Below are 27,002 nucleotides of genomic sequence, written 5' to 3' on the forward strand. Positions count from 1 at the left end.
CACTTAAGGAACTTGAGAATTCCCAAGATACTCTTTACTAATACATAAAGAAATGGGAAACATCACATTATCTTTGGATTTGACAGCTTGATGGCTTACTCCTCATTATTGATAAGCCCAAGCTGTGTCTTTGGACACATATGACTGAATGCTCCCCAACAGGAAAATAAAATCCCTGCCTAAAAAAGGCAGGCTTTCAGGAAAACTATGTCATGTTGTGAGCTCTTGTTCTTATTTGTAGAGACAGGAGAAAGAATTCAATTGCATAAAACCTAGACCTGCTCTGTAAAATGGTATAGCTCAAAACACAATATCTGGGTGAGAATTAAGCTTACATGTATACCTAGAAACATTTTCTCATTCTTCTGACATACACCATATGGTCATTTTTGCCATTTTTCTCCTTTCTTTTTTAGGGAGTCTGGTCCCAAATTTATCACATCCCAGGGAATAATTTCCTGTACCACATGTAAAAGCTTACAGAACTGACATCCACTTGTAGGGATAATAGGGGTGGGGTGGGTTGTACTACCACCATATTTGGGCTGCAAATCTTCAGATGACCCTATCTGATGTCCAGATTTGGGAGCTCTATTACTATGAAATTATTTGCATGAATATTTATAGATGTGTGAAGAAGTTCTGTAACGTGTGCACAAATCAGTCCCAAATTATTCTTAATTGTTCCATCAAGACATATGAATCTTACAGTTTCTTGTATGTTAAATGAATTTCAGACATAATAAGATCGTGGAAGGTGTTCATTATAGTATCGAATTATAAAGCAACAACTCAACCTTTCTGTTATCTTTTGATCCCAGCATGCCTTTTCCTTTGTGAAAGAAATGGAAAGAAGAAAAAGAAAGAAAAATACATGGCTAACTGGCTTTTCCATTGTGAAAAGGTCTTTGAGGAATGCGTTCCACCATCTTTGGTTTAGTTTTTCTTCTTCCTAGCCTTCTATTCAACAATATTTTGAATATAGAAAACTAATGATTAATCAATTCAAGTGAAGAGGAGCATCTAATTTTTACATAAAACAGTTTTTACTAAAAGATTCAATCTGCGAAGGCTTTTCTTAAAAAATGTTATTTTTGCACATTGTAGTAAAATGTTTCTGAATATAAAGGCACAGGGGAACGATCTATTAAAAATAATTCTTAAAATGAAATTTTAACAGAATTTTAAAAAAAGACTTGTTCTGGCTTCTTTATGATGTCTTTTGAATGAAAATATTAACAAAGAGAATGACTTCAAGCATTTTAAAGATGTTGCCTTAGATACAGTGAAGAATATCTTATTCTATCTTGTGTTGACAATAATAATAATAATAATAATAATAATAATAATAATAATAATAATAATAATAATAATAATAATAATAATAAAGTTGGAAGGGACCTCGGAGGTCATTTAGTCCAACCTCCTGCTCAGGCAGGAAACCCTATACCATTTCGGACAAATGGCTGTCCAGTTTCTTCTTAAAAACTTCCAGTGTTGGAGCATTCACCGCTTCTGGAGGCAGGTTGTTCCATTGATTAATTGTTCTAACTGTCAGGAAGTTTCTCCTTAGTTCTAGGTTGCTTCTCTCCTTGATTAGTTTCCACCCGTTACTTCTTATACTTATTCGTTTAGACAAAGAGTTCAATAATATTGGCCAATATAAATAAATATAAAACTACATGATATTTTGGCATATGTATGAAAAGAGTACATGAAAGATAGCTATGACAAATGAGACAAAGATTATAAAGTCAGAGAAACAAAAGGAAAGGAAAGAAATGATTCAGTCCTAACCCTACTTGTAGAGCAAATTTCCATCTGTTATGAGAACATCATAAGGAGAAGTTCAGAAATATTTAGGCTTTGCTTATCTGTCTCATTCTCACAATTCAACAGGTTTTGGACTTGCCAAACATTTGTATCCATCCTAGCATGTTCCATCATGACCCCTTGAGCATTCAAATAAAATTACCGTCAGAGCTTTGAAAATTATTCCCTATTTTTTTCTATTATTGTGAAACATTAATTGAAATTTCATGTGTTAAGGAAACTTCAGCTTATTGTGCTATCATTCAGTAAGACTTTTGGAAAACTTTTCCTGCCTAGAAAACCTAAGTATGGTGCTTTGTGACAAACAACTTCCCTTGAAATGTGCTGAAAGTATAGACTACAACTGATAGAACCATGGTTTCTGTAATGTTAATTATCAAAAAATAAAACAAAATAGAAGGGTGCAGAGAATTGCAGATCCTAGGAAATGTATAGAGAAAATTCCTGAGTACATAAAATACTAATTTTAAATCACAGTACTGGTATTTAGCACTTTTATGCCCATGTTTCATTTTTTTCAAGAAGACTTGTGTTGCTGCAGAGTCATTCTGACCATTGATCCTATGTCAACATTCTAATCCTTTTGTCCTCCAAGAACATGCTTTCCTTCTTTCTAAAAGCTTGCAGATTTCATCCATGTGCCTTGCACAGGCTTCTAGGTTTTCTGCCAGTTTCTGGATTTTTGCCCTGAGTAGAGTATAGCTCACTTTTGTCATCTCTTCTTTGTGCTCAGGCACCAGAAAGCCCTGAGGACCACAGAACACCAGGAAGCAGGCAGAATTATAAAGGGCAATAGAAGCATTTTTCTCAGTCTGCAATAAGAAAGGATCGGTGGGATTCCAACTGCGGTGCAGGAACTCCAAGCAATTCATTGTTTCCTTCATCTGATTGTGACAAGCCAGGGCAATTTTTTTTATTCTTTTCACCTCCTTGGAGTTACAGAGCACTAAAGAAAGGTCTGAAGTCATGGAAACAGCCCCTCCTGCAGCCGCCACTCCTAAACCCACCCCAGAAGCCAAGAGGGAGGCTCCTAGAGTTGCAGGGCTCAAGGACAGCCCCACTATGGCCATAACTGCTCCGGCAGCACTTAAAGAATTTCCCGTTAGATATGCAACGAGAGAACATCTGTTCAGTTTACTGAGTCTCTGTAATATCTTTTGGAGTTTCTTGATGTAGTTGCATAGCCGGCTTTGCTGGTCAAGCAGTGTGTTGTAGAAGCAACATGTAGGATCAAAACCGAAGGGGAAAACACCATACTCCATAATCTTCATGGAAGAGAAGGGAAAATAAAAAGGTCACTAAGAACGGCAAACTCATACTTTGACCAAGAGACATACAGCTGTATCTGGAATCCTAAACAAAGTTTTCCCTGCCCAGGAATTCTGAGAATTGCCATCCTAATATATCTAGAGGGCAGCAACTTGGCAGTTTGCTTTTAACCCATTCTACAAAACCATATCTTTTCTTCTGTCTTAATTTGAGATTCAAGCCCTTCCCCCATAGTTCCTGATTGCTCCAAGACTTTTTGTTGCTTTTGGTATAGCCCTCTAAAAATAATTCCTAAAATCTTGGCAAGCTTTCCCATGAAAATGTTCATGGACTATCTTTTGTAGCATCCTTTAAGAGCTATGAAACTATTGCACTCTCTTGTAAATCGCCAGAAAGAGAAGCATATTGTACATCCCCAAATGAAAGTAAAGATGATCTATTTTAGACAGCTTTCTCATGTACATACTGTATGATTTTTCCCCACTATTGAAAACACTTCATCCATCCTTGACTCAGCAGAAAACTATACAGGAATCAAATTTGCTACCCCCCAGTATCAATCTGTATGTTATCTTTATTTGCTTGTCTTTCTGTCTCTGCCACTCACCTCACATCTCAAACATAACGGATGAAGATTAATTGTTTATCATAACTTTGAGGTTACCCTTGGACAGTATTGGAATAAAAAAGTGGGGAATATATTTTAACACTAATATAGCTAAGATTGACTTAAAATTGTCTCATTCATAGGCTAAGAACAAAATGAAAATGATATTATGGGGACCCAGCACAAGTGCAAAGGAAGAAATGTAATAGATAAGGATCTTAATGTGATGTTGAACTATATTCCTAAAATATAGAATTGATCATCTCATTAAAAGCTTTGGCCTTTTCAAGCTTGGGGCACAGCAAAATGATAATTTTAGGTAATTGGAAAGAGGTCTACTTTCCTGATTTTAAGAAATGGATTCAGGATACAAGTTTGATTTCAAAAAGTTTCTATGTTTAAAACTGAGAAAGTGGTACAGTATGTCTCCATGTCAGTTATATTTAATGATAAGCCTAAGGACTGAATTATTTTTTTATCATAATCTATCGTTATATAATTTTTTCTCTTTTAGTTTTAGTCACATTCAGTGTGTAATCACTGTCTTTTAAAAATTAGGGCAGTAGTTTTCTATATTTCACTATTAAAACATAACTTTTTTTTAAAAAAAAATCTCTTCACCTTCCCTCACAAGTCCAAGACAGTAAATTGCAGCCCAAGCCATCATTATATTGCAGCAGATTTTCTGGATACCTTTGAATGACAATTTAACATAAAGTAGAATAATAATGAGAACCAGTTTAGTAATGGTTAAGGCACAAGGCTAAAAACTGGGGAATTATGAATTCTAGTCCTGTCTTAGGCATCAAGCTAGCAGGGTGATCTTGGGCCATTCGCTTTTCTCAACCCTAGGAAGGAAGAAAAGGCAAACCACTTCCAAAACTCTGGCCAAGAAAACTGCAGGGATTAGTTTAGGCAGTCACCAGGAGTCAACACTAACTAGAAAAGAAGGAGAAGAATCCCTGACTTTGTCCCATTAAATTATGTGAAAAAAGTTAGCATTCTTTTTAAGTAAAAGTAAATTATTTTTATAGACAAGGAAGGATAAAAATATCTACAATAAAATGTTCAAAAGGTTTTCAAAGTGAAAAAAGTAATAATTCCACCTACCATCGTTTTCTCTCAGACCAGTGTTCTCATGAATGATTCTCACGCTGTTTTGGGACCAGCTTTATTTATACTTTCCATAACCCCCTTTGCTCCAGTGGGATTGCTTTGCATCAGACCAGAAATCTGTCATTTCCTGGCACCCCTACCCATTATCCTTCCCCTGGAGACTTCAGAAGGATATGACACTGAACACTGGCTATGGAGACAAGTGCCTCTCCTGCTAGATTCAGGAAACCATCTTTTTACTGTTTGTTCTAAAATACATCTACACACACTCACAAACACACACACTACCGTTCCTGACTCTAATCAAATGTGGTCATTTCCCAAAGAAAGAACTCTACCCTTCCTCTCCTTGAAATAACTGGTAACATCATGCTTTCATGTTATGGGACTCTGTGCCTTCCAGGCAGGTGACTGAGCCAGCAGAATCTTTTCATAAAATACAGGATGATCTCATCCAATCTTCCAGATTACTTGAATTCTGTGTCTTTTGTAAAGGAAAAACGTGTCACAGGAATGCTGCTTTTGATTGCCTGGGATACACCAGGTCCAGAGTTAAACAGTTTTCAAAAATGTATATAGGCATCTATTGTATCCACCCTTGCAAAATTTCAAAAAGCCTTAGATAACTTTCCTCAACAAAGGAGCAAACGTAGTGGTCATGAGATAAGAGGATTCATCCACTTATTGTTAACTATCTAAAACATTCTTGGAGACTTCTTGGACACGTCTCTGCAATTTTATTGGTGAGATTTTTCAAAAGTTGTTTGCCATTGCCTCCTTTCTAGGGCTGAGAGAAAGTGGTCCAAAGATCACCCAGTTGGCTTTGTACCCAAGATGGGACGGTCCCATGGATACTAACCTGATGCCTTAAGCACTACACCAAACTGGCTGTAGCTAAAGCATAGAAAAAGAAACAGCAAGAATGAATGAGCAACTTTTAGTGCAGGGAAGTAAGAAATGGATCAGCGTCGGGACCAATGCTTGCTAATGTTCAGAATGGATTTTGGCTTAAGGATAAGCAGTGAGCTGCCTAAGTCTGGATGATACCCAATTTTTCAGTGTTCTGAAAAGCAAGAAGTTAGTATAATGGTATGTGGGAATAACCTTCAGAAACAGAAGGAAGAGCTGCAGATTGGATGATCATCATGTACATATAGTCCTTGACCTATGGTCAGTCGCTTAGCAATCTTTTGAAGTTATGACAGACCCCTCCCCCTAAAAAAGGTTCCAATGGCCTATTTCCCCCCCCCCCCGGTGGTCCTGTGACTGCACTTCACTCAGCAGTTGGACCGTATTTATGGCCATTTGCATCATCCCACAGTCATGTGACAACATTTTACGTCATTTTTGCTGAAAACTGTTTTTTTTTTCCTCCAGACACCAGGCATGTCTTTTTATATTTTGGTTGCCATATCAAATGAAAAAGAAAAATATGCTTTTGCAAACTTGTTATTCATAAGACAATTTTATTATATTTATTATATGGGTTAATTCAAGGAATTTCAGCATGAATAATTACAAACTAAGAACAAAATGCTCACTAGTTATGTTTCAACATCTTAGATTTCATACTAATAATCTTATTTGCTTGCTGCCCAACATAATAGGACAGTATTTCCGTACGTATTTATGTATACACACAGAATTATTAGCCCTTAGGCAATACCATCACATTACCTATAATTTTATATGACAATATTTTCCAGTCAAAGATGTTTCCCCTGGGAAACTCATGGGCCTGCAAAACTTTCTCTATCTCATGAGATTTCAGTACATAATCCCACATGTAGAGATCTGATATTTCTCCCACAAAATGTGGCTTTTGCTGATCAGGCATGTTTTGTGCACCTTGATCCCGTCCAAGCATTGCTGTACCACCTGCTTGGAGAATGTGTCCCATATTATGCACTTTTCGGATACTACTTTTTCCATTCATCCAAAAGGCTGTAAGTCCAAATGCTGACTCCCAGGTGACACAGATGTGGCTCCCCAAAGTGCTGAGATCAGGAAGGGCAAACCTCACACTCCGACCCCCCATGTGTAAACCAAAGTGGCCCATTGTTTCACGCAAGATTCTCAATTCATCACTTTGAGAATGGTAGGAAAAGAGAATTATTCTGTGTTCATCTAAATACTCTACTGCAACCCTCATACAGAGTGTGAATTCCATCAGATTCAAAGGCTGCATTGGGGATATGATCACAAAACTGCCTTTTGCTTCATTGGGGAAACTCAGAACTCTGCCTTGTAGACCTAGAAGAGAGAATATTATCATGACCTTTCAAGAAGCACACTAAATTAGTGTTTTTATTTGTGTGTTATCACAGAGCTATATCTTACATTCTACAGTAATTAGCATATGTAATGAAAACTGTTATATAGGTATGGTTATCAACAATACCTATCTGTACATTATTACTCTGGGGTAGACAGGAGATGCTCTCAATTTCATGACCCAAGTCTGTAGACTGTGAGGGTATGGATGGGATATAAAAGGCTGAAATTTTACTAAAGCACGATAGAGCTACTATCTGTTCATTAAAGTTCTTCAATGTCTCAAGTGTTCTTCATGGAATGGTACTATTTTGAAGGAAGAAGGATCTTCCTAGAGTAACAGCTATTGCTAAATGGGCAGGTGAAAGTCATGACCAGAGAGTATTGCCTAATTTCAGTTTGTATACCAATTGCAGCCATAGTTACAGGATGTTGTGGCAGTGACTCACATCCTTATCATTTCTCATTTGGACTCTCTGTTGCATGCAGTACATGAGATTGCCTTTTAAACCTGCTTAGAAGTGTGGTCTCAGAATTGGTCCAGAATACATCAGCCCAGTTGCTGATGGACATTCACTAAAATGAGCACACTACATCTGTGCACTACGTTGGTTTCTATTAGCTCCAAGTGTAATTAAAGTGCTGGGTTGTTTGTTTTTTGTTTTTTATCTTGAAAGACCTATATGATGTCAAAGTGCTTATAGGGCCATCTTTTCTATTCAATTTTGGCCCACTTGAACATATTCAAGTTGAACATCTCAGAACCACCTTCTGATTCCACACATTTTTAAAAGATAGAGGTGGGGAAAAATTCATAGAGGCACCTTCATTAGGGATATGCTTACATTTTGGAATAGCCTCCCCTCAGGAATTCAATCCCTCCTTACAGGCTTTCTTTAAGTTGTTCAAAACAAAATTACTTTGGAGAGCCTTGGAAGGTTGAGCTGATGTCATCATGTAGTGTAAGTAACAGTGGGATATAATTTTATTGTTTTTAGCCTTTTACTATGGATGTTGTATTGCATTTTTGCTAATAATATTTTCTGATTGGGGTAAAATATAAATCAAATAACTATTTATTATTTAACTGCTCTCTATTGGTAGTCTTTATCTTTTTTTGTATCTTTATTCATCTTTTGTATTCCCTAAAAAACTTTTATTATTAGGGTGTTCAAACATGCGTGTATAAAAATGATTCATTGTTTACTTCTGTCTCTATCATTGTCCCCTTCCTCTATTATTTCACTTTCAATGAATTATTCTGAAAGACCTTGAGATGAGCAGCAGCAACATATATCCACCTTTTTGATCTGATACTTGCTTTGCTTCTTTTCAATCAAACATTAGTCAGATCAAAGCAAATCAGGGATAGTCAGTTACCAACCTCACCCTATGACTTCTGTATTTACCCCCATACCCCAGTGGCCTGTCTGAGATTCTCTCACAGGCTAATTGCACATGAAGATATATCTGGGCAAAGGTAAGCTACATGACAAGTAGATGATCAACATATATAGCTATTCTCCCAAGCCCAAACTATATTAAGAAAAACACCATAAACTATTCAGTTCCATTAAAGATGTAGGAAGAAGAGACAAAATAAGGGAAATAAAGGGATAATTTTTAGAATATTAAATAATTCCCTTGCAAAGACTATTAGAAACAAGCATAAACCAACCTACAACACGACAACGCACATACCTGAATCAGTGTCACTGTCTCGAACAGGACTCCATCCTCCATCATAAACTGCAAGAAATGAAATGTCTGAATTTCTAATATTCAAAAATGAAAGATTCATATTCACCATAAGACTTGACGGTATCACTACTCTGGCCTCTGAAAAATGAAATATGTTCCTTGAAAGAAAGAGGATATAGATACAGAAAAGGGTGCCTTACACCCCCACCCCCCAATAAACCTCTCCCTCTCCCTCTAATTTACTAGACTGAATTTGCAAGATCAGTTGTTCTCTTGGAAAATGGGAATTCAAGAAGAGCTGATACATTGTCAACTATTTATTACCATTGCATTTTGTGAGTTTTATAGTTCAGAAAATATTAATGTGCCTTGGAAATTTTGGGTCTTTTTTCCTAAACTATCCACTATTGTATACTGCAGTTGGGCAATATTGCTATCTGGATTAACCCTCTTAATACAATCAAATTTAGAATTTCATACTCTGTATAACAAGAAAGAACTACAAGATGGCAGGAGTAAATTACAACTAAATGAGAATATTTATGAAAATTAGTTTTAAGACAAGAAATATGTCCAACAAATCCATGTAGATCAAAGATAAAGGATCAGCAGTCTCAGGAATGGCATTTTCATCAATATTTCTATAATCATACAAATCCTAAACTTCTTAGTTTTCCTTAATCAGTAGAACCTAGATTCTAGCATTCTTCCTGCTCCATTTAATATCAGTCTTCTATTTGGGAAGCAGAATTCACAACTGTCTGGCAGTAAAAGAAAAAATAGTGATTCAACTGAACCTAATTCTGAAAAGATGAAAGGCTTTGGACCAGAGGAAGGCAATATGCTAACATGTAGATGATGTTGGGATTAGAAATACATGCTCTTCAGGAAAGTCATCAGATCAATTGCATAATCACAAATCAACATCATTAAATGATATCAAAGTCCTTTCCTCCTAAATAAAAATAACTAGTAAAACACTGCCTACAAAAGGCTAATTATGTTGTTAAAAATTGCTTCTTGCCCCCAAATATAGATAGAACATATCATTTTCTTCTTATCTTCAACTTCCTTCAGTTTATGACAATACATTACCTTTTACATAAAATGGCACGGTAGGAAAAGTTTGAAGAAAATTCAAGTCAAGTATTTTAGGTTGAAAAAGCAGTAACTCTAGCTAGAAAGCTGAAGGCAAGTTGGAGCGTGGTCATCAGGTATTTTAAATCATGCAAATTCATACTGAATTATGGACATACCATGAAGCTGGGACAATATATTGCCAACAGAGTAGGAAAGAACAATATTTGAAGGATTAGGATCACAATCTGAAGGATTGCCACAATAATATTTACAGAAGGATCAGGGCAGAATTTGTCAGTCTGCTTTTTCCATATTTTGGAATGAATCGATGGGAATGGCGATAGGGAAATTCTGTGATTCATTTTATTTTTTTTCTGCTCTAAAAGCTCTGCTGAAAATACAAAATTGGTCCCAAATCATGCTGCTGATTTTCATTTGCAAAATGACTGCATTTCAGGTCATTTTTTCTGATATCTAGATGCGGATTTAAAATAAGAAATGCAGGCAGTTTGCCTCCGAAAGTCCCCTATTCTGATCATATATTTTTTTTAAAAAATAAAGTAGGTACTTCTAAAAATTAGCCATTTTGCTGCTAAAATTCTATACTGCAACTTCAGGATACCCAAGGGTTACATCTTTAAACCAGTATATCCCCCTACTTGCTGAATTTTTATTAACTATAGCTTTTATCTTCTTTTCCATTAAGTGAAAGATGTTGTGAGACTTTGTTTTGATATTGTGCTGATCACTCCATACCCACAAGAATGCATTTTCCTTATCTCAACAAAACAGGCAACCATCAGTGCTCTCAGTTAAAGATATGTGCATCTTAGTCTATATTTTCCTTATATTAGATGTATGAAGAAAAGCCAACATACTCATTACGATGAAAAACAGTAGATGTAAACACAGAACATTATATAAGCCATACATCCTCTATTCACTACTGTGCTCATAGTATTCACACAGTTTCTGCTTACCTATATGAAGCCATGGATGTGCAAGCACCTGCACTTCACAGAGTGTTAGGAATTCATATCTCCCAGGGATTGTGATGGTCACATACTGTCCTTGCATGCCTGCACAATTAAATGACATGGTTTCCCCACGTCCCATGCTGTTGATTGTAGTACACCTGCCAAGGGGCCAGATTGTTATTGAACTGCAGACTGGCACAACAGGAATCTGAGTCCTTGGATTTATGCGTGAGCTCTTATCAACATTCATGCTAAGAGAAGCCATGATTTCCACAAGATTCTCAGAACACAGGGAACAATATCTACCACATTTACATATCTGCTAGTAATCTCTGTTCCCCCAATATTGGTCCTTATAAAACTACACTTTACGATCTCCTTTGCTTCTGGTGTGAGTAAAATAAACTCTGATGAGGATATAGATTGTAACTCCTGTTGGCAATCTTTCCACTGTCTTATAAATTAGATACATTTTACTATAGATGCACAAGTTGAAATGTAATTATTTAATTTATTGGCTGTCCATCCTACCACAAAGTAAGTTTTAGATGTATTAGTGCACTGAGCAAACATTGATTAGTAGCTATTTATCATTTAACCCAGCTCCTAAATACGTGACCTCCCCCCAAACCATTGCAGTTTATTAATGTTCAACTCAACATAACTTTTAAGTAATCTACTCAAAAGTAAAATTTTGGATTTTCATTCAATCAAAATGCAACATCTAATCAAAGGGTTAGTGAGTTTAGGAAAAACTTCCAAGTTTTCCAAAAGTAAAAACAAAATGAAGTAAGAAAAAGGGGTTGGGTCCAAAACAACACAGTACAGGTAATCCCCGAGTTATGAGCGTTCACTTAACGCTCATTCAAAGTTACGCGATAAGCGCCCGCTAGTGCTTACGAGCAAGTTTTGAAATTACGAATATTGCAGCACCAACGGCAGTCATTCGCCCTTACAAGCGACCGCAGAGGTTCTGCAACATTCATCCTGGTTATTCCTTCCATCCCCACCCCCACCCCAGGTCTCACTAGGCCTTCAATACTCACCCTGCAAAGATCGAGATCCTTCGCTTTCTTGGCTGCTCCAGGCTTTTGGTGAGTTCGCAGAGAATGGAGGCCTAAAGTAACGCAAGATCACACGAGATCAGTGGGGCGAGATCTCATGCTACTGATCTCACGTGATCTCATGGTACTTTAGGCCTGTGTTCTTTGCAACAGAGAACGGAACCGAATCCGGGGGACGCTTCCATGTGCCTCCAGAGGCTGGATTGGGACGTTGGACACCTTTTCCCAGCCGCTGCCGCCCAGATCTGAGGACAGGGGACGCTTCTCTGTGCCTCCAGAGGCTGGATTGGAGTGCCAGAGGCCTTTTCCAGGCCCCTGCCACCCAGATCTGAGGCCAGGGGACACATCTCATGCCTCCAGCGGCATGATCCAGGCACTGGAGACCTTTTCCAGGCCACTGCTGCCCAGATCTGAGGCCGGGGGACGCTTCTGCGGCCCTCCAGCAGTCTGTTTCTGGGAGGCAGAGAGGCCTGGAGAAGGCCTCTGGCGCCTGGATTGGGTTGCTGGAGGGCTGCGGAAGCATCCCTCAGCCACAGATCTGAGTGGCAGTAGCCTGGAAAAGGCCTCTGAAGCCCCTATCCGGCCCCTGGAGGCACGCAGAAGCGACCCCCGGCCTCAGTTCCAGGTGGCAGCAGGAACTCCAGCAGAGAGGAGACTAATCTTTTGAAGGTGAGTCCAGCACGTTAGGAAGGGAGGGAGAAGCATGAGGTATCTTAATGGGTCGGGGAGGCCTTGGGGGCCTGTTCCATCACTAGATCCTCCGTGGCCTTCCCCACCCTGAGATACCTCATGTTTACTTAACAAGCTGCATGTGTCTTAACGAGCAAGGGAGTGATCTCATTTGAGGTACAAGATTCACTCCCATGAGTTACTGAGTTAGGGTTAGGGCAGTGATGGCGAACCTTTTAGAGACTGAGTGCCCAAACTGCAACCCAAAACCCACTTATGCATCGTCGAGTGCCGGGTGGGTGTGGCCCATTGGGTGGGCATGGCTGCGGTGGTAACAGCAGACTGGGTGGGACTAAAAAGTTCAATCAATCAATTCCAACTTTGCAAGATCTTTTTTTTTCCCACGAGAAGTTGAAATTGACTGATTGAACTTTTTTTTTTTTTTGGCACACGGCGGCGGAGGCCTAAAGTGAAAAGGTTTTATAAAACCCAGCTGAAGACCTAGGACTGGGGCGACGGCACGCATGCCCACAGAGAGGGCTCTGAGTGCCGCCTCTGGCACCCGTGCCATAGGTTTGCCACCACTGGGTTAGGGGAATGGGCAGGCTCCATTACCCTCGTAACTCGAGTACTACCTGTAAAAACTGAGCCTCTTCAATTGCTATGGAATGCTGACAGAAAGAGATGAAAATAAGCAATAATGAAATGGAGTACAGTATTTTGAAAAAGACCATGCCTAGCTAAAACTATAGCTACCAGATGTGGCTGTAGAAATCTGGATGACTGCTAAACAGCTGAAAAGTGCTATGTTGGGCTTACACAGTGGTATCAAGAGCAAGCAGTGGATGTAGCTGCATGTCAAGTATCAGAAGGGAAGTTTAATTGTGATTTCCAGGGGAGGTATGGCAAACTGAAGATGGCGTGCTGTAGCAAAGACTAAGAAACTGGCTAATAAAATAGTTCCTTGGAATCTTTCCACCTAAGGACAGGATGGGAGATTGGGATAAGCCAGGATGGCTGCTCCTCATAAGGAGATCAAAGGACAGCAGTTTTCCATAGCTGTGAGTTTTCCAGAAGATGATGAGATTAACTATCTTGCTTGCAGCTGTTGTAAACACTTTTTAAAGGATACTAAGTTCACAAACCTCACTTTCTAATCACTTTCAGAAATGGCTCATTAACTACTTCTAAGCTATTAAAGATACTTGGATTGAAAAATCTGAAAATACGGGGATGAGTCTGCCTTCAATCCCGAATGAAAGAAAAATTTAATGATAAGCTTTAGAATTTAAAAAATAAACAGCAAAAAGCTAAATATGATTTTGATTTTAGAAAGTTATGAATGGACAGGGTCCAGATAAAATTGAAATATTGTAATTTCTATAATAAGATTTTGGAATAATTATAAAAAACAAACAGCTGCTTGCTGGAAATAGATTCTCTTTTAGGCATTTACAAGACAAAACAAGCAATTTCATAAACTGAACACTAGATGGGGCTAAAATTTAGAGGAATAATTTATAATCTGAAAAATGTTGAAAACATTCTAACAATGAATATATTGAAGAAGACTTTTGAAGGATGGAATCAGAAAACAATCACAATATCAACAATGTTTGTAATGATGTCTGCTTCTATGGATAGACTATGCCCAAAAGATGTTATCATTGAAATGACAGATGTAGAACAAATTTTAGATGACAAGATAGAGATGGTATCAAAAGTGGACTTACTTACAATTGACAGGCAAGAGAATTACTTAATAGAATTATTTTGGCCGCTCAATACCAGGCCACATTTATGGCCATTTGCAGTGTCATGTGTCTACATTTTATGACAGTTCTACCAAAAACTGGCATTTACTTACAATTTTCAGCAAAACCAGTACATACTGTAGGTTCACTTAATTACTTAACAAATGCCACAAAAGAGTTGTAAAATGGGATGATCTAATTTACTAACCACCATGACTTATGACCGTGATCATCAGGCTCTATATTACAGTTGAAAGTCAAAGACTCTCTATTGAAAAGACACAGAGAAAACCTGAAATTCTTTCAATGTTTTACAACTATATTGTGCATATCGTACTACAAGGTTGTATAGTACTGTGACACTCATTTTATTCAATATAGGAAACAGGTTAGTCTCACAGAAACATGTTTAGTTTGAAAGGGGCTGAATGTGGGCTCATGGGATATAGTGTACAATCCTTCATCAGTCTAGCCACTCTATGCATCTTATGAAGTGAGCTGCAGATCACTAAAGTTTATGCCCTTTAATATATTAGTCAGAAAAGATTGTACCAACTCTCTCTGTTTTTTTGCCACCATAGACTAACATGTCTCTCCTCCTATAATTGCTACTTATCCAGAATGTTGTAATGCTACATTCTACAGAACAGGAAATCTAATTCTTCCTAAATTTTTGTGAGTTACGTCTTAAAAAGCTTCAGTTGGGTTTATTCACACAGAAATGCTCAGATTTAAGATTCATAAGACATATTTCTCATAAACTCACTTCAGAGGACAATGTAATATTGTGCCAGTACCTGGGATTCATCGTGCCGCCCTTCTGCGGCAAATCTCCAATCAGAATCTCAGCTCCTTTTATCCATGACTCACAACAATCTCCTCTGTTTGTGATCACCACTGCAGATACCTGAAAGGCTGAAATCAAATCTACCATCCACCAGGGCTCAAAATCCTTCTTTGTCAGAGTACAGTCTCCATTTGTGTAGATATTTGCCAGGGATCCATCAATGGCCTTCCTTGACTCCCCTTTTTCTTCAAATGTACTAGACTGGGATGATAGTTTTCCCACTGCTACATTAGGATCTGGCATGGAAATGGAGACAATGGTACATTTATTTAATGCAAAAGCAAACAAGAGCATCTAATAATATGAGACACACATTTGATGTATCAGAAAATAATCTTTTAGCATCATCTAGATGACTAGTAAGGGAAGTTGTAGGACTAGTTTTCAGTTACTACTTATACCTAATCCTCAATGGAAATTATCTAATTGTTTCATTCCCAGCCTGGGATCCTGAAGTAAATTAAGGGATCTTTTAATTTTGAGCAGTTAACTTGAGGGGGGGACTTCAAGTATTCCCCAATAACAGCCATTGTTTTCCCTAGTGACAGTAAAGGGGTAGGGTTCAGGGAGGATTCAGGCCTAAAGCCAACAAACTTTAGGAGAAAGGCAACCAGCAAACAAAACATCTTTTAAGTGCTACAAGTTGATTTTTGTATTTCCTTCAATTATCAGCCCACCTCTTTGTTTGTTTACAAATTACTGACTGCTACCAGCTTTGTAATGCAGTTCTCAGCTTCAGAAAGTTTGTTATGGATCAACTTTTCTCTCCAATCCCAATTTTGTGCCTTGCAGTCGAATATTCCAGGATTAAGTTTGTAATCCAGTTCCACATTTTGCCATGCCCACTTGGACTTGGGTGTCTTTGCTTAAAAGAGGAAAACTGGAGCCTAAGGCAGCGGTTCTCAACCTATGGGTCGCGACCCCATTTGGGGTCAATCGACCATTTCACAGGGGTCGCCAAGCAAGGCTGTCCGCCATTTTTTCCCCCTTTTCTGGCGGGTGCCTTGCCTCCCTTGAGCTGGGCCAGCTGGTGGTCGGCCTGCTCCGTCTCTGCCGCTTGCCAGCTACGCCTCGGCCGGCGCAGGGGGCAGAACCACGCATGCACGGTGCTCCCGGGCAGGGAAAGTCCTCGACTTACGACCAGTTGGGTAGTCCTCGACTTACGACTGGTTTAGTCCTCGACTTACGACCAGTTTAGTCCTCGACTTACGACTGGTTAAGGGTCGCGGCATTAAAAAGGTTGAGAACCACTGGCCTAAGGGGAAAAGCTGATTGCTGGTGAAGGGAGATTTTCCTCTTGTACGCTGTCCAGATTCTAGGCAATGGAGCGGACCAGGATACCTTCGAGACCGCCTTCTGCCACAGATTACCTCCCATCGGCCAGTACGCTCCCACAGGGTGGGTCTCCTCAGGGTGCCGTCGGCCAGACAGTGCCGGCTGGCGACCCCAAGGGGGAGGGCCTTCTCTGTGGGAGCTCCCACCCTCTGGAATGAGCTGCCCCCAGAGATCAGGGTGATCCCTGATCNCGGGACTGGCCTAGGATAATTTTTAAGAGGGGTTTTTAGAGGGGTTTTTAATTACTTTTTAATTAGACAATTTAAATATTTCATTTTAATTAATTTTAACTTGTGATTGTTAGTGGTGTTTTTAATTGATTGTCAGCCGCCCTGAGTCCGCAAGGAGAAGGGCGGGATATAAATTCAAATAATAAATAAATAAATAAATTCCCCCACTCAGGAATGTTTTAGCAGCATAACTCCCTGCCTAGCACAACTTTTTCGCTGGACAGCCTGGAACTCAGATAATAGAAGTGTGAAAGTAGAGATCCCAGCAAGGGCTGTGGCAAGTGGTGTGGGTAAGGACTCTTTCCCATCATCTCCTCCCCCTCTTTACTATGGATGTTTCAGAGATGCCCTTCTGGGGAATTCTGACATCCAAACATCCAAAGGCTACCTAGCTTATTGCATCTTTTATAAAAGCTCTCCATTCATTCTGAGGCTATTCACTTTGAACTGCATGAAAAGGTTCTTTGCTGAGCCTCGCTAGTCAGGGGATTACTTAATCAATTTCTTCTATAAGCCATAATTTGTTGAATTTACACATTGCCATAAGCTATCAATGATGATTTGCCATCCAAACTGGCATGTAATATATATTTTCAAAATTAAGCGAAGGGCAACTTACAGCCCATTGGGGTGTTGTTGTGTTGGATACGTTCACTGCCTTGAGTTATTTGTAAAAATAATAAAGGCAGGAAATAAGCAGGCAAATAAATCTTCCTTAGTTTTTTGAGATTAATCAAGATCAGACAAGGTTGATTGGTTTCTCATCAAAAAGAATAGAGAGAGATTAATTTAAAATATATCCATAATTTTATCTGTATTGCTGTAATAACAATATAGTACTTCGGACAAATAGGATAAGGAAGCATTTAATTATAAATAAATATATCATGCATGTCATGAGTTTATATTTACCTCCAACTGGGATTATTGAAGCTTCTACCATAGCCCCACTGCCTGCACCATCTAAAAAGAAGAAAAACTCTTAGTAATCCAGAAAGCAGTTGGTAGAAAGAGATACATCGCAAGAAAGAATAGGCAGAATTTTTTTTAAGCCAATAGCACAGTTGCAAAACCAGCAAAGTCAAATACAGCCAGCTATTAATCAAAAATATATACATTCAGATCCAGATCAGAGATACTTAACTGATTTCTGGCTTGATCTCACCCCAGTCTAATACCTTAACTACGGTATGTGCCACATGAACCAATATATTTCTTTTTCCAGCCTCCTAGACTTCTACATAAATTTTACCAGATTCAATGGATTTTAGTCCCAGTTATTGTGCCTCAGGAGGCAGCCTTAAATGTGACATTAATTCCAATAGGAGCCATATAAATTTTGCTGGATTTCATGTACCAAAATTAGGATTAAAACTTAACTTGTCAAGCAAAGTAAGTAATTGGTACTCTACTACTTACATTTATATGTGATAAGCCAGTGGAGAGCTACAGTAATCAGGACTGCACGTAGCATGTTTTATTTTACCAGCTTTTTCAAATACTATGCAGACGTTTCAACATCTCTTTTGCAGCGTTCAGGAGATTTTCTCTTCTTTATCCATTAATTTCAGTGACAATCTTTTTTCCTTGGGCTGTTCTCCAAACCTTGAAAGGCAAGACACCCACGCAACACCTGCTGGATGGGAAATTCTAAGCGGTGAGAAAGATCTTGATTACAGTAGTGTATTTTATCCAGTAAGATAAAGATTTAATGGGTCCACAGGGTAATGAACAGGAATAGCCAGAACACAATGACAACTATAAATTCCAGACAGAAAGTATTAATATTTAACATACATATATACTAGTGACCTGAAGAAATAAGGGCTCTGCTCTATGTATACAGCAGAAACTTGGATAGTTTATTTTCTATTTTTCTTAGCATTTATCTTGTTTGGTTGCCAGGCCTCTTCTTTTAGGCTGTGCCTGCAGAGATCACACAGCAAAGTTTCAGTACATGATGCTACAGGGTGTTTTGTTTTCAGATGGCTTATTGCAAAGACTGGCTTTGATTAGGGCTGAAAGGCAGTGCCAACTCCCCTCCATACCTAAGACAGGACTAGAACCTGGATTTCCCTCTCCAAGCCCAGCATTTTAAAATAATAATAATAATAATAATAATAATAATAACAATAATAATAATAACAACAACAACAACAGTAGTAGTAGTAGTAGTAGTAGTAGTAGTAGTAGTAGTAGTAGGAGGAGGAGGAGGAGGAGGAGGAGGAGGAGGAGGAGGAGGAGGAGGAGGAAGGGACCTTGGAGGTCTTCTAATCCAACCCCCTGCTCAGGCAGAAAACCCTATACCATTTCAGACAAATGGGTGTCCAATCTCTTCTTAAAACCTCCAGTGATGGAACATTATGATAGGTCTTCTACTGTTGAGTTGAAAGATCATTCATTCATCCTGAGTTTACAGAAAACTTTAACAGTGTGATATTTCTTGTCCCCCACTATTGTTAAAGGCCATGTTTATGCTGATATGGGGTGCAGATAGAACTAAGCCCTAGAATTCAGGTTCTGTTAAAATAGAGAGTAGGTTACAGAACAGCAAACATTAATGAACCTCCATCATGCCAGCTGTTTGCAGGTACCAGATATAGGTGCTTGAAATTCAGGTAATTTTCTAGTTTAATCTGCAGATAGCAAAGGATGAACATTTAGAACAGCGGTGGGCAATTAATTTTCCCAAGGGCCACCTGAGAAACGGACTGTTTGGAGGGCAGCTGCCGCGCCCCCCTTCCTTGCTGCCCCACCATTTGATACCCACTCCCATCAATGCCCCATCTCCCACCACTATTAGTATCACCACAGGCCAGACAGGGATAGCCAAAGAGCCAAATGTGGCCCACAGGGTGCAAAATGCCCAGGTCTCATTTAAAATCTAGAAAGGTTTTATACACCACACAAAAGACTGAAAAAACAAAAAGGAAAAAGTTAAGTATGGCTTAAAACCATAACTCTGCATTTTGGAAGAAACTGACATGAGCCAGTATGGTGCAGTGGTTAAAATGCTGGCCTAGAAGCAAGGAGAGTGTGAGTTAGGCATGAAAGCCATCTGGGTGATTTTGGGTCAGTCAGTTTATGTCAGTCCAATCCAGGATTGTTGTTGTGAGAAAAATAGGAGACAGGAGTATTAAGCATATTCATGTTGTTCTGGAAGACTTACTGGTTTTTGCAGATTTCTTGTTTTTTTCTTTCTAATTATATATTAATGACTTAGATATTAATAGGATAGTGAATAGGAAAAGTGTCAAAGCTTTTGGACCTTAGTGTGGGAGAAAACTTCTGAGATTATTTTAGACAGCCAAATAATAAAACAATGGACCATAAAACAAATCAACTCAGAGTTCTCATTCAAGACACAAATGACCAGGTTCAAATTATCCTACTTTCATAATTTGGACACACTATGTGACGATCTAACTATCTGGAGAAGAGTCAAATGCTGGGAAAGGTGAGGGGAAAAAGAAGAAGACAACCAGCAGCAAGGTGAATAGACTCAGTTATAGTACTGATGAGTGCAACATTAGAAGATCTGAAGGACCAGGTTAGGAATGGATCATCATGGAGAAAATCTATGCAGTCACTACGACTCAGGAATGACTTTATGGCATGTAATCATCATAATCAGTGAAAGCATTCATGCTCTTAAAGATTGCAAAAAGCTAATGATGCAAAGCTGGAAGGATACCCCTTCTCCATTAGTTATTCAGTGGTCTGAAGAATTTATCTTCTGTCTAAATTTGAATAAGTATTCCTACCACGTCAGAAAAAAATATCTTAGAAAATTCTAGAAATTTGGAATGGATATGTTGAATTTCTCATTTTGTTTACTCAGCTGATTTAAGTGTGAATAATTTAATACAACTTAATAAAGTAACAATATCAACATAATTTAATAATTAACTTGATCTTGATTACTGCCCAGATGCAGAGCTCAAATGTTCCTTTTGTTCTATGATCAAAGGAAGCAGAACCTATTCAAGTAATGAATTGGGTACTAACTGTTTGAGATGAATTAAGTTACATTATATGAGCACTAAATGTTAAGTCACAAAATCCTTATATTTTAAAGGATGATTAGGTTAATTTTTTGGGCATAAACAGAATTTTCATAGGTAGTGGTAATTTCTAATATCCTTCCATTTCTAAACTTGGATTACTCTATTAAGTAATGGCCTTATCCTAAAATATAAATACCTCAATAAATACCCCCTGGTGCAATTGTTACGCCTGTAAGGCTTTAATGATGTGTGCAGCATTCTCATAGTATAACTAGAGAGAAGCCTCTATGAAGCCTTTACACTAATTATATTCTAAACTTACTCCACAAAAGTGTTTGCAAGGTTATTTGAGGTTGTTCGACCTGAATAAGTAGACAGGGTCCTTAGGAACTCGGCCACATGCTCTTTAGATCCATGCCCCTCCTGGCCTGTGAAAGCAACCCAGAGTGTGTTGTGAGAGTGGGTTTTGGTGGTAATTTTTTCTTTGAGTGAAGGGATTTTTCCTGTACCTCATAAAGAGGCTTTGGTTTACTTCCTTCTCAAGAAACCTAGACCCCACTATCCTGCACAATTTTTATCTAGTATCTAACCTTCCTTTTATTTATTTATTTATTTATTTATTTATTTATTTATTTATTTATTTATTTATTAATTAATTATTTAAATTTATATACCGCCCTATCTCCCTTACGGGACTCAGGGCGGTGAACAGGCAATAATAAAAATCACAATAAATATTGAATAAAAAGCCTGCTCTAAAATACCCCATGTAAAACCCCTAGCAAAGTCCAATCAAAACTACGCCTGGCCGGCCGCATGGAATAGATGGGTTTTCAAGGCTCGGTGGAAGAGGCGCAGGTCTGTAGTTGTACGTAGGTCGGGGGATAGGTCATTCCAGAGGGCAGGAGCTGCCACAGAGAAGGCTCTCCCCCTGGGGGTCGCCAGCCGGCATTGATTGGCCGACGGCACTCTAAGGAGGCCCTCTCTGTGGGAGCGGACTGGTCGAAGGGAGATATTTGGTAGGAGGCGGTCTTGCAAATACCTAGGTCCATTGCCATGGAGCGCTTTAAAAGTTGTTACTAACACCTTGAAGCACACCCGGAAGGCCACCGGCAGCCAGTGCAGCTCGCGCAGGAGAGTATCTAGAGGCCCCCATGGGAGTATCTAGAGGCCCCCAAAATCCCCCGCGCGGCCGCATTCTGAACTAGCTGGAGCCTCCAGGTGCACCTCAAGGGGAGCCCCATGTAGAGAGCGTTGCAATAGTCCAGGCGGCAAACAACGAGGGCTTGAGTGACCGTGCATAGGGCGTCCCAATCCAGAAAGGGGCGCAACTGGCGTATCAGGCGAGCCTGATGAAAAGCCCCCCTGGCCACGGCCGTCACATGATCGTCTAAAGACAGACGAGCATCCAGGAGGACACCCAGGTTGCGGGCCCTCTCCGCGGGAGCTAATGACTCGCCCCCGATAGCCAGAGATGGAGCCAACTGGCTATGACGTGACGCCGGAAACCACAGCCACTCGGTCTTGGACGGGTTGAGTCGAAGCCTGTTCCTCCCCATCCAGACTCACACGGCCTCCAGGCACCGGGACATCACTTCCACGGCATCGTTGGCGTGGTCCGGGGTGGAGATGTACAGCTGGGTGTCATCTGCGTACTGATGAAACTCCACCCCGAAACCACGGATGATCTCACCCAGTGGCTTCATATAAATGTTGAACAGGAGAGGCGAGAGGACCGACCCCTGTGGTACCCCACAAGTGAGGCACCACGAGGTCGACCTCTGCCCCCCTGCCAACACAAATTGCGACCGGTCCGAGAGGTAGGAGAACCACCATAAAACGGTGCCCCCCAACCCCAACCCCCCTAACCGGTGCAACAAGATACCATGGTCGATGGTATCAAAAGCCGCTGAGAGGTCTAGCAGGACCAGGATAGAGGAACAGCCTCTATCCCGAGCCCTCCAGAGATCATCAACCAACGCGACTAATGCCGTTTCCGTGCTGTGCCCAGGCCGGAAGCCGGACTGGCACGAGTCTAGATAGACAGTTTCTTCCAAGTGCTGAGGGAGCTGTCGTGCCACCACACTCTCAACAACCTTCGCAAGAAAGTGAAGGTTGGAGACAGGACGGTTGGTGGCCAAAACAGCCGGGTCCAGGGAGGGCTTCTTGAGGAGGGGCCTCACCACCGCCTCTTTCAAGGCAGCCGGCAAGAACCTCTCACTCAAAGAGGTGTTGACGATTCCCTGGAGCCAGCCTCGTGTAACCTCCCGAGAGGCCAGTACCAGCCAGGAGGGACACGGGTCCAGTAGACATGTGGTGGTGTTCAGCCGTCCCAGCATCCTGTCCATGTCCTCAGGAGTCACAGGATCAAACTCTTCCCACAAAGTGGACTCAAGACCTGCCTCCATTGGCCCGTCTGAACTAGTCCAATCGGAGGCTAACCCGGCCCGGATCCGATCGATTTTGTCATGCAGGTAACACCCAAATTCCTCTTCCCGACCCTGCAAAGGGACATCCCGGACCCTCTGATGAAGGAGGGAGCGGGGCACCCTAAACAGGGTGGCAGATCGGTTACCTGCAGACGCGATAAGAGCGGAGAAATAGTTTCGTTTCGCCGCTCTTATCGCCACTAGGTAAGTCCTTAAATGGGACTTTACCAGTTTCCGATCGGATTCGGAGCGGGTGGCCCTCCAATTACCCTCTAGGCATCTCTTCCGACGCTTCATCACCCTCAGCTCCTCGGAGAACCAAGGAGCCAAGGTAGACCGGCATCGGGTGAGGGGCCGCAAAGGCATGACCCGGTCCAGGGCCTCCACGGCCGCACCATTCCAGGCGGCCACCAGGTCCTCAGTCGAGCCACGGGTCAAGGTCTCGGGTATTGGCCCAAGCTCCGTCTGCAACCTCTCAGGGTCCATCAGGCGCCTGGGGCGGAACCATTTTGTCACTTCTGGTTCCGCCTCCCCGCGGTGGGGCGTAGCGGTAGGAAAGGCCAGCCGAAGGAGAGAGTGATCTGACCATGACGGGCTCAACGACTATTTCCCCTAAACCACGATCACTCAACCACTGGCCGGAGGCAAAAACTAAGTCCAGTGTGTGTCCTCCGGTGTGGGTAGGGACATCAACTAATTGGGTCAGGTCCATGGCCATCATGGAGGCCATGAACTCCCGAGCCACCTCAGATGCTTCACCTACCGATGGCAGATTGAAATCCCCCATGACTAACAGTCTGGGGGTCTCAATCGCCATCTCGGCTATCACACTGAGAAGCTCGGGTAGGGCTGCTGATACATAGCGGGGAGCCAGGTATACAATCAGCACACCCTGCTGCCTCCCATGACCCCACTTCACACCTAGGGATTCACAACCGGCAGTCTGCGGCACAGTGGTCTCTCTTGGGTACAGGCCTTCCTTAATAATAACCGCCACCCCCCCACCCCGACCCTGGGCTCTCGGCTGGTGAAATGCACGGTAACCTGGCGGGCACATTTCAACGAGGGGCACCCCCCCCTCTTGGGAAGGTGATGGAAAAGGAGGGTCCAGGCTATGAGAGATTACCTCTTTCTAGTTATATCAGCCTAGCTAGCCCATTAGCTCCAACAGAGAGAGCATGCTGAAGGTACTATCTGCCAGGGACCTACAATTGACATATTCTCCTCATCCCTTTTAATGTTTACATTTGCTTAAATCCCTTAAGTTTCTTTATGGCATCAAGGAACTGGAGACTTGTTTAGATGGCTCTACAGTTAAGGTGAATGTATTCACTCAATCTCTGTTCAGTTTGCATATATTTTTATTTTAATACTGATTTTTCTATTTTTAAATGTATTTTTACTATTGTATGCCATCCAGAATCACTTTTTATGAGGTGAAATTAGATTTTAAGGAGACAATAACAAAGTGGCAGATGATCCTAATCAGAGGGAAAAGATGACCTTGGTGCTCTCTGAGTTTGAGCACTGAGGACCCCTCATTTCAACCCCAAGCTAAAAATATTTTTTTTTCCTTTAGAGGGAAAAGAGCAGCTTGAAACAGCCAATAAGCCTGGCTCGGATTTCACTCACAATTAGTCACCCATCTCCACCTCTGATACAATGGGTGTTAAAGCATAAGACAGTGGAAAAAGATGATGCTCATATTTATATAGGATTAGGATGCAAGTGGGGAAAGGGCTGGGATAGGTATGTAGTGAAGAAAAAAAGTTTTCTTTCAAGCTCAGTCTAAACTTCCATGTTCCTGAAGTTTGACTAAATGATTGAATCAGCTGAACTTTAGCAGAAATATGTCTGGATCATTTTGGGTGTTCCAAGTTTAGGCAAAAATCTAATCCAAAGGAATATGAGCAATTTTAAAGAGTAAAACTACCCTGGTGCACTTACTTGTTCTGTCATATTTCTCCATATGGCTTTTCCTTCCTTCTTTCATCACCAACCACAGGTGCTGACAAAGCCCATCCCCAGCCCAAGTGCCTTCTCTTAACTACCAATACCAAAGTGCATATAAGTTGTCCCCAAGGCCAGGCTCTTTTCCACTCTTATAACCACTTGCATCACTTCTGCCCAGGACTATCATGTTTCAATTCATATTCAGAACAAAACCTGTTCTGTTTACAGATCAAACATACATAATACAGACTATCTGAAATCAGTTGTCCCATGCCCAAAACTCTTTGCAAATCCCTAATGATAATGTAGGGGAAATTATGCAAAAATGAATTAGGAAGCACCTGGTTTACACAAAGAGACTACAAATCACTGAAGGGAGAGAGTGGTAAACAGACCTCAATTTGCATTAGATATCAACTTTTTAATGTCACGCAGAGTCCTGGAACATGAATAAAGATGAGGTGAACCAGTATGTATGACAGAAGCAGCTTCATAATTAACTTCTGCACTAGACCTGTGGTGAATGGGTGACTTGTTACAGGAGAGTGAGGTACAGTATCCAAATGACCTCTGGTGAGGAAGCAAGATCATAGTAAATGCCCACAGACACCAGGTGCTCACATATCATTGGATAATCAGAACACTGACTTCATTACAGAGCCCTGTGGGAAGCTTTGCACATTTCAAAAGCCCAGTTTCACTTTATAAAATACAGGATACAGTTGCAAGGGATGTAACAAAAAGCTTGCACAGCCGTACTTAGGTCTTTATGCAAGTTCACACTAAAGAGCTTTGCAGGCAGCAATGACCTACCTTTTATAGAATTTGATCCCAGATTTGATTGCATTGTCATCTTATAAACCTACTCCAGAGCATCCCTGTGTCTGGAAGAAACAGAGAGACACGCACACACCTTTGGCAGACAGAGTAACATAAAACTATAACTGTTTTAAACTACCCCAAATCAAAATCCATTAGGAATAATTAACATCAAGAAAAGATAAAGGGCTTGTTCTCAGTTCACCTTATTAGTCAATGACCCTGTAATCCAGCAAGGTAGTTTCCATTTGTTGCTGCAAAAAGATACCTTTTGCCTAAATCTAGAAGAAATTAAGTAAGCACGAAATGAAACACTTGTCCGACATTACAAATTTTAAAAACTGTCGGGTATTTTGAGTTTTTATTTAACATATTAGGAATATTTTCAGAATTTAAGGAAAGTTGAAAGAGGTCTATCCCGTTTTAAATTTAAATAATTCTCTTCCTAATTCAAGTAGTCCAGTCAGACTCAGACTTAAACCTAAAATACCCTACAACAGCACCTTCTATAAACTCAATCCAACTAGTTAAACCGTTTCATGAGTACCATACCCAGTACCGTGTGCGCACGCGCGTCCATGTTACCTCCTTGAAGTCCCATAATTTTAACCCTTTCATAAACGGCTTGCCCCTTGTCTATTTGCGAAGGCTGATTGGCCCAACGCCTCCCACCTACCTTCGTACCTAACCGGGATTAGAACTCACGATCCCGGTACTTTAATCATTCCATTAAACTACGCTTTACTTTAGTCAATATAACAGTACACGTATATGGCTGCCATACACGTGGCAGTTTTCAAAGCAACTAACTTGAATTAAAAGACTCTCAGCTCTTTCCGAGACGAAGGTGGCGGCTCTTAAAAGAGCCTTTGGGTATCGTGTTATTTTCCGGGAGAGGCCGAAACTGGAGGAGCGCGGACTTAAGCTCTCTCCCCGCGGATGCGCCGCGCCAGCTGAATGTCCTTCGGCATGATGGTCACCCTCTTGGCGTGAATGGCGCACAGATTCGTGTCCTCGAACAGCCCCACCAAGTACGCT

The 27,002-nt window shown here is 40.7% G+C and overlaps 3 protein-coding genes across 3 annotated transcripts in view; all 3 read right to left on the minus strand.

The window, feature by feature from the left end:
* Positions 1–2,399: 2,399 nt before the first annotated feature.
* LOC107286146 (apolipoprotein L domain-containing protein 1) lies at positions 2,400–4,860 on the minus strand. Its single transcript, XM_015814446.2, has 2 exons — positions 4,820–4,860; positions 2,400–3,098 (listed from the first exon to the last, which is right to left on the minus strand). Exons 1-2 carry the CDS (start codon positions 4,820–4,822, stop codon positions 2,400–2,402), a joined length of 702 nt encoding a protein of 233 aa, XP_015669932.1. The 5' UTR covers positions 4,823–4,860.
* Positions 4,861–6,309: 1,449 nt separating this feature from the next.
* LOC107286140 (pentraxin fusion protein-like) lies at positions 6,310–15,434 on the minus strand. The gene is made up of 4 exons (XM_015814439.2): positions 15,142–15,434; positions 10,861–11,015; positions 8,801–8,848; positions 6,310–7,078 (listed from the first exon to the last, which is right to left on the minus strand). Exons 1-4 carry the CDS (start codon positions 15,432–15,434, stop codon positions 6,474–6,476), a joined length of 1,101 nt encoding a protein of 366 aa, XP_015669925.1. The 3' UTR covers positions 6,310–6,473.
* Positions 15,435–25,309: 9,875 nt separating this feature from the next.
* LOC107286141 (histone H3-like) overlaps positions 25,310–27,002 on the minus strand; it is a 2,348-nt gene continuing 655 nt past the window's right edge. Inside the window, exon 2 of the mRNA XM_015814440.1 lies at positions 25,310–25,363. Within this exon, the coding sequence (XP_015669926.1) occupies positions 25,310–25,363 (54 nt within the window). The remainder of the gene's footprint in view (positions 25,364–27,002) is intronic.

Source organism: Protobothrops mucrosquamatus, unplaced genomic scaffold (assembly GCF_001527695.2).
Source record: "Protobothrops mucrosquamatus isolate PMUCROS unplaced genomic scaffold, P.Mucros_1.0 scaffold251, whole genome shotgun sequence".
Taxonomy (NCBI): domain Eukaryota; kingdom Metazoa; phylum Chordata; class Lepidosauria; order Squamata; family Viperidae; genus Protobothrops; species Protobothrops mucrosquamatus.

Excerpts from the sequence above, each read along its gene's own strand:
- LOC107286140 (XM_015814439.2), bottom strand. The coding sequence starts at position 15,434 with ATGCCAGATCCTAATGTAGCAGTGGGAAAACTATCATCCCAGTCTAGT. Across the intron at positions 8,849-10,860 it reads ACATCCATGGCTTCATATAG|TTTATGATGGAGGATGGAGT; the intron begins GTAAGCAGAAAC and ends CATTTCTTGCAG. Across the intron at positions 7,079-8,800 it reads AGACAGTGACACTGATTCAG|GTCTACAAGGCAGAGTTCTG; the intron begins GTATGTGCGTTG and ends TCTCTCTTCTAG.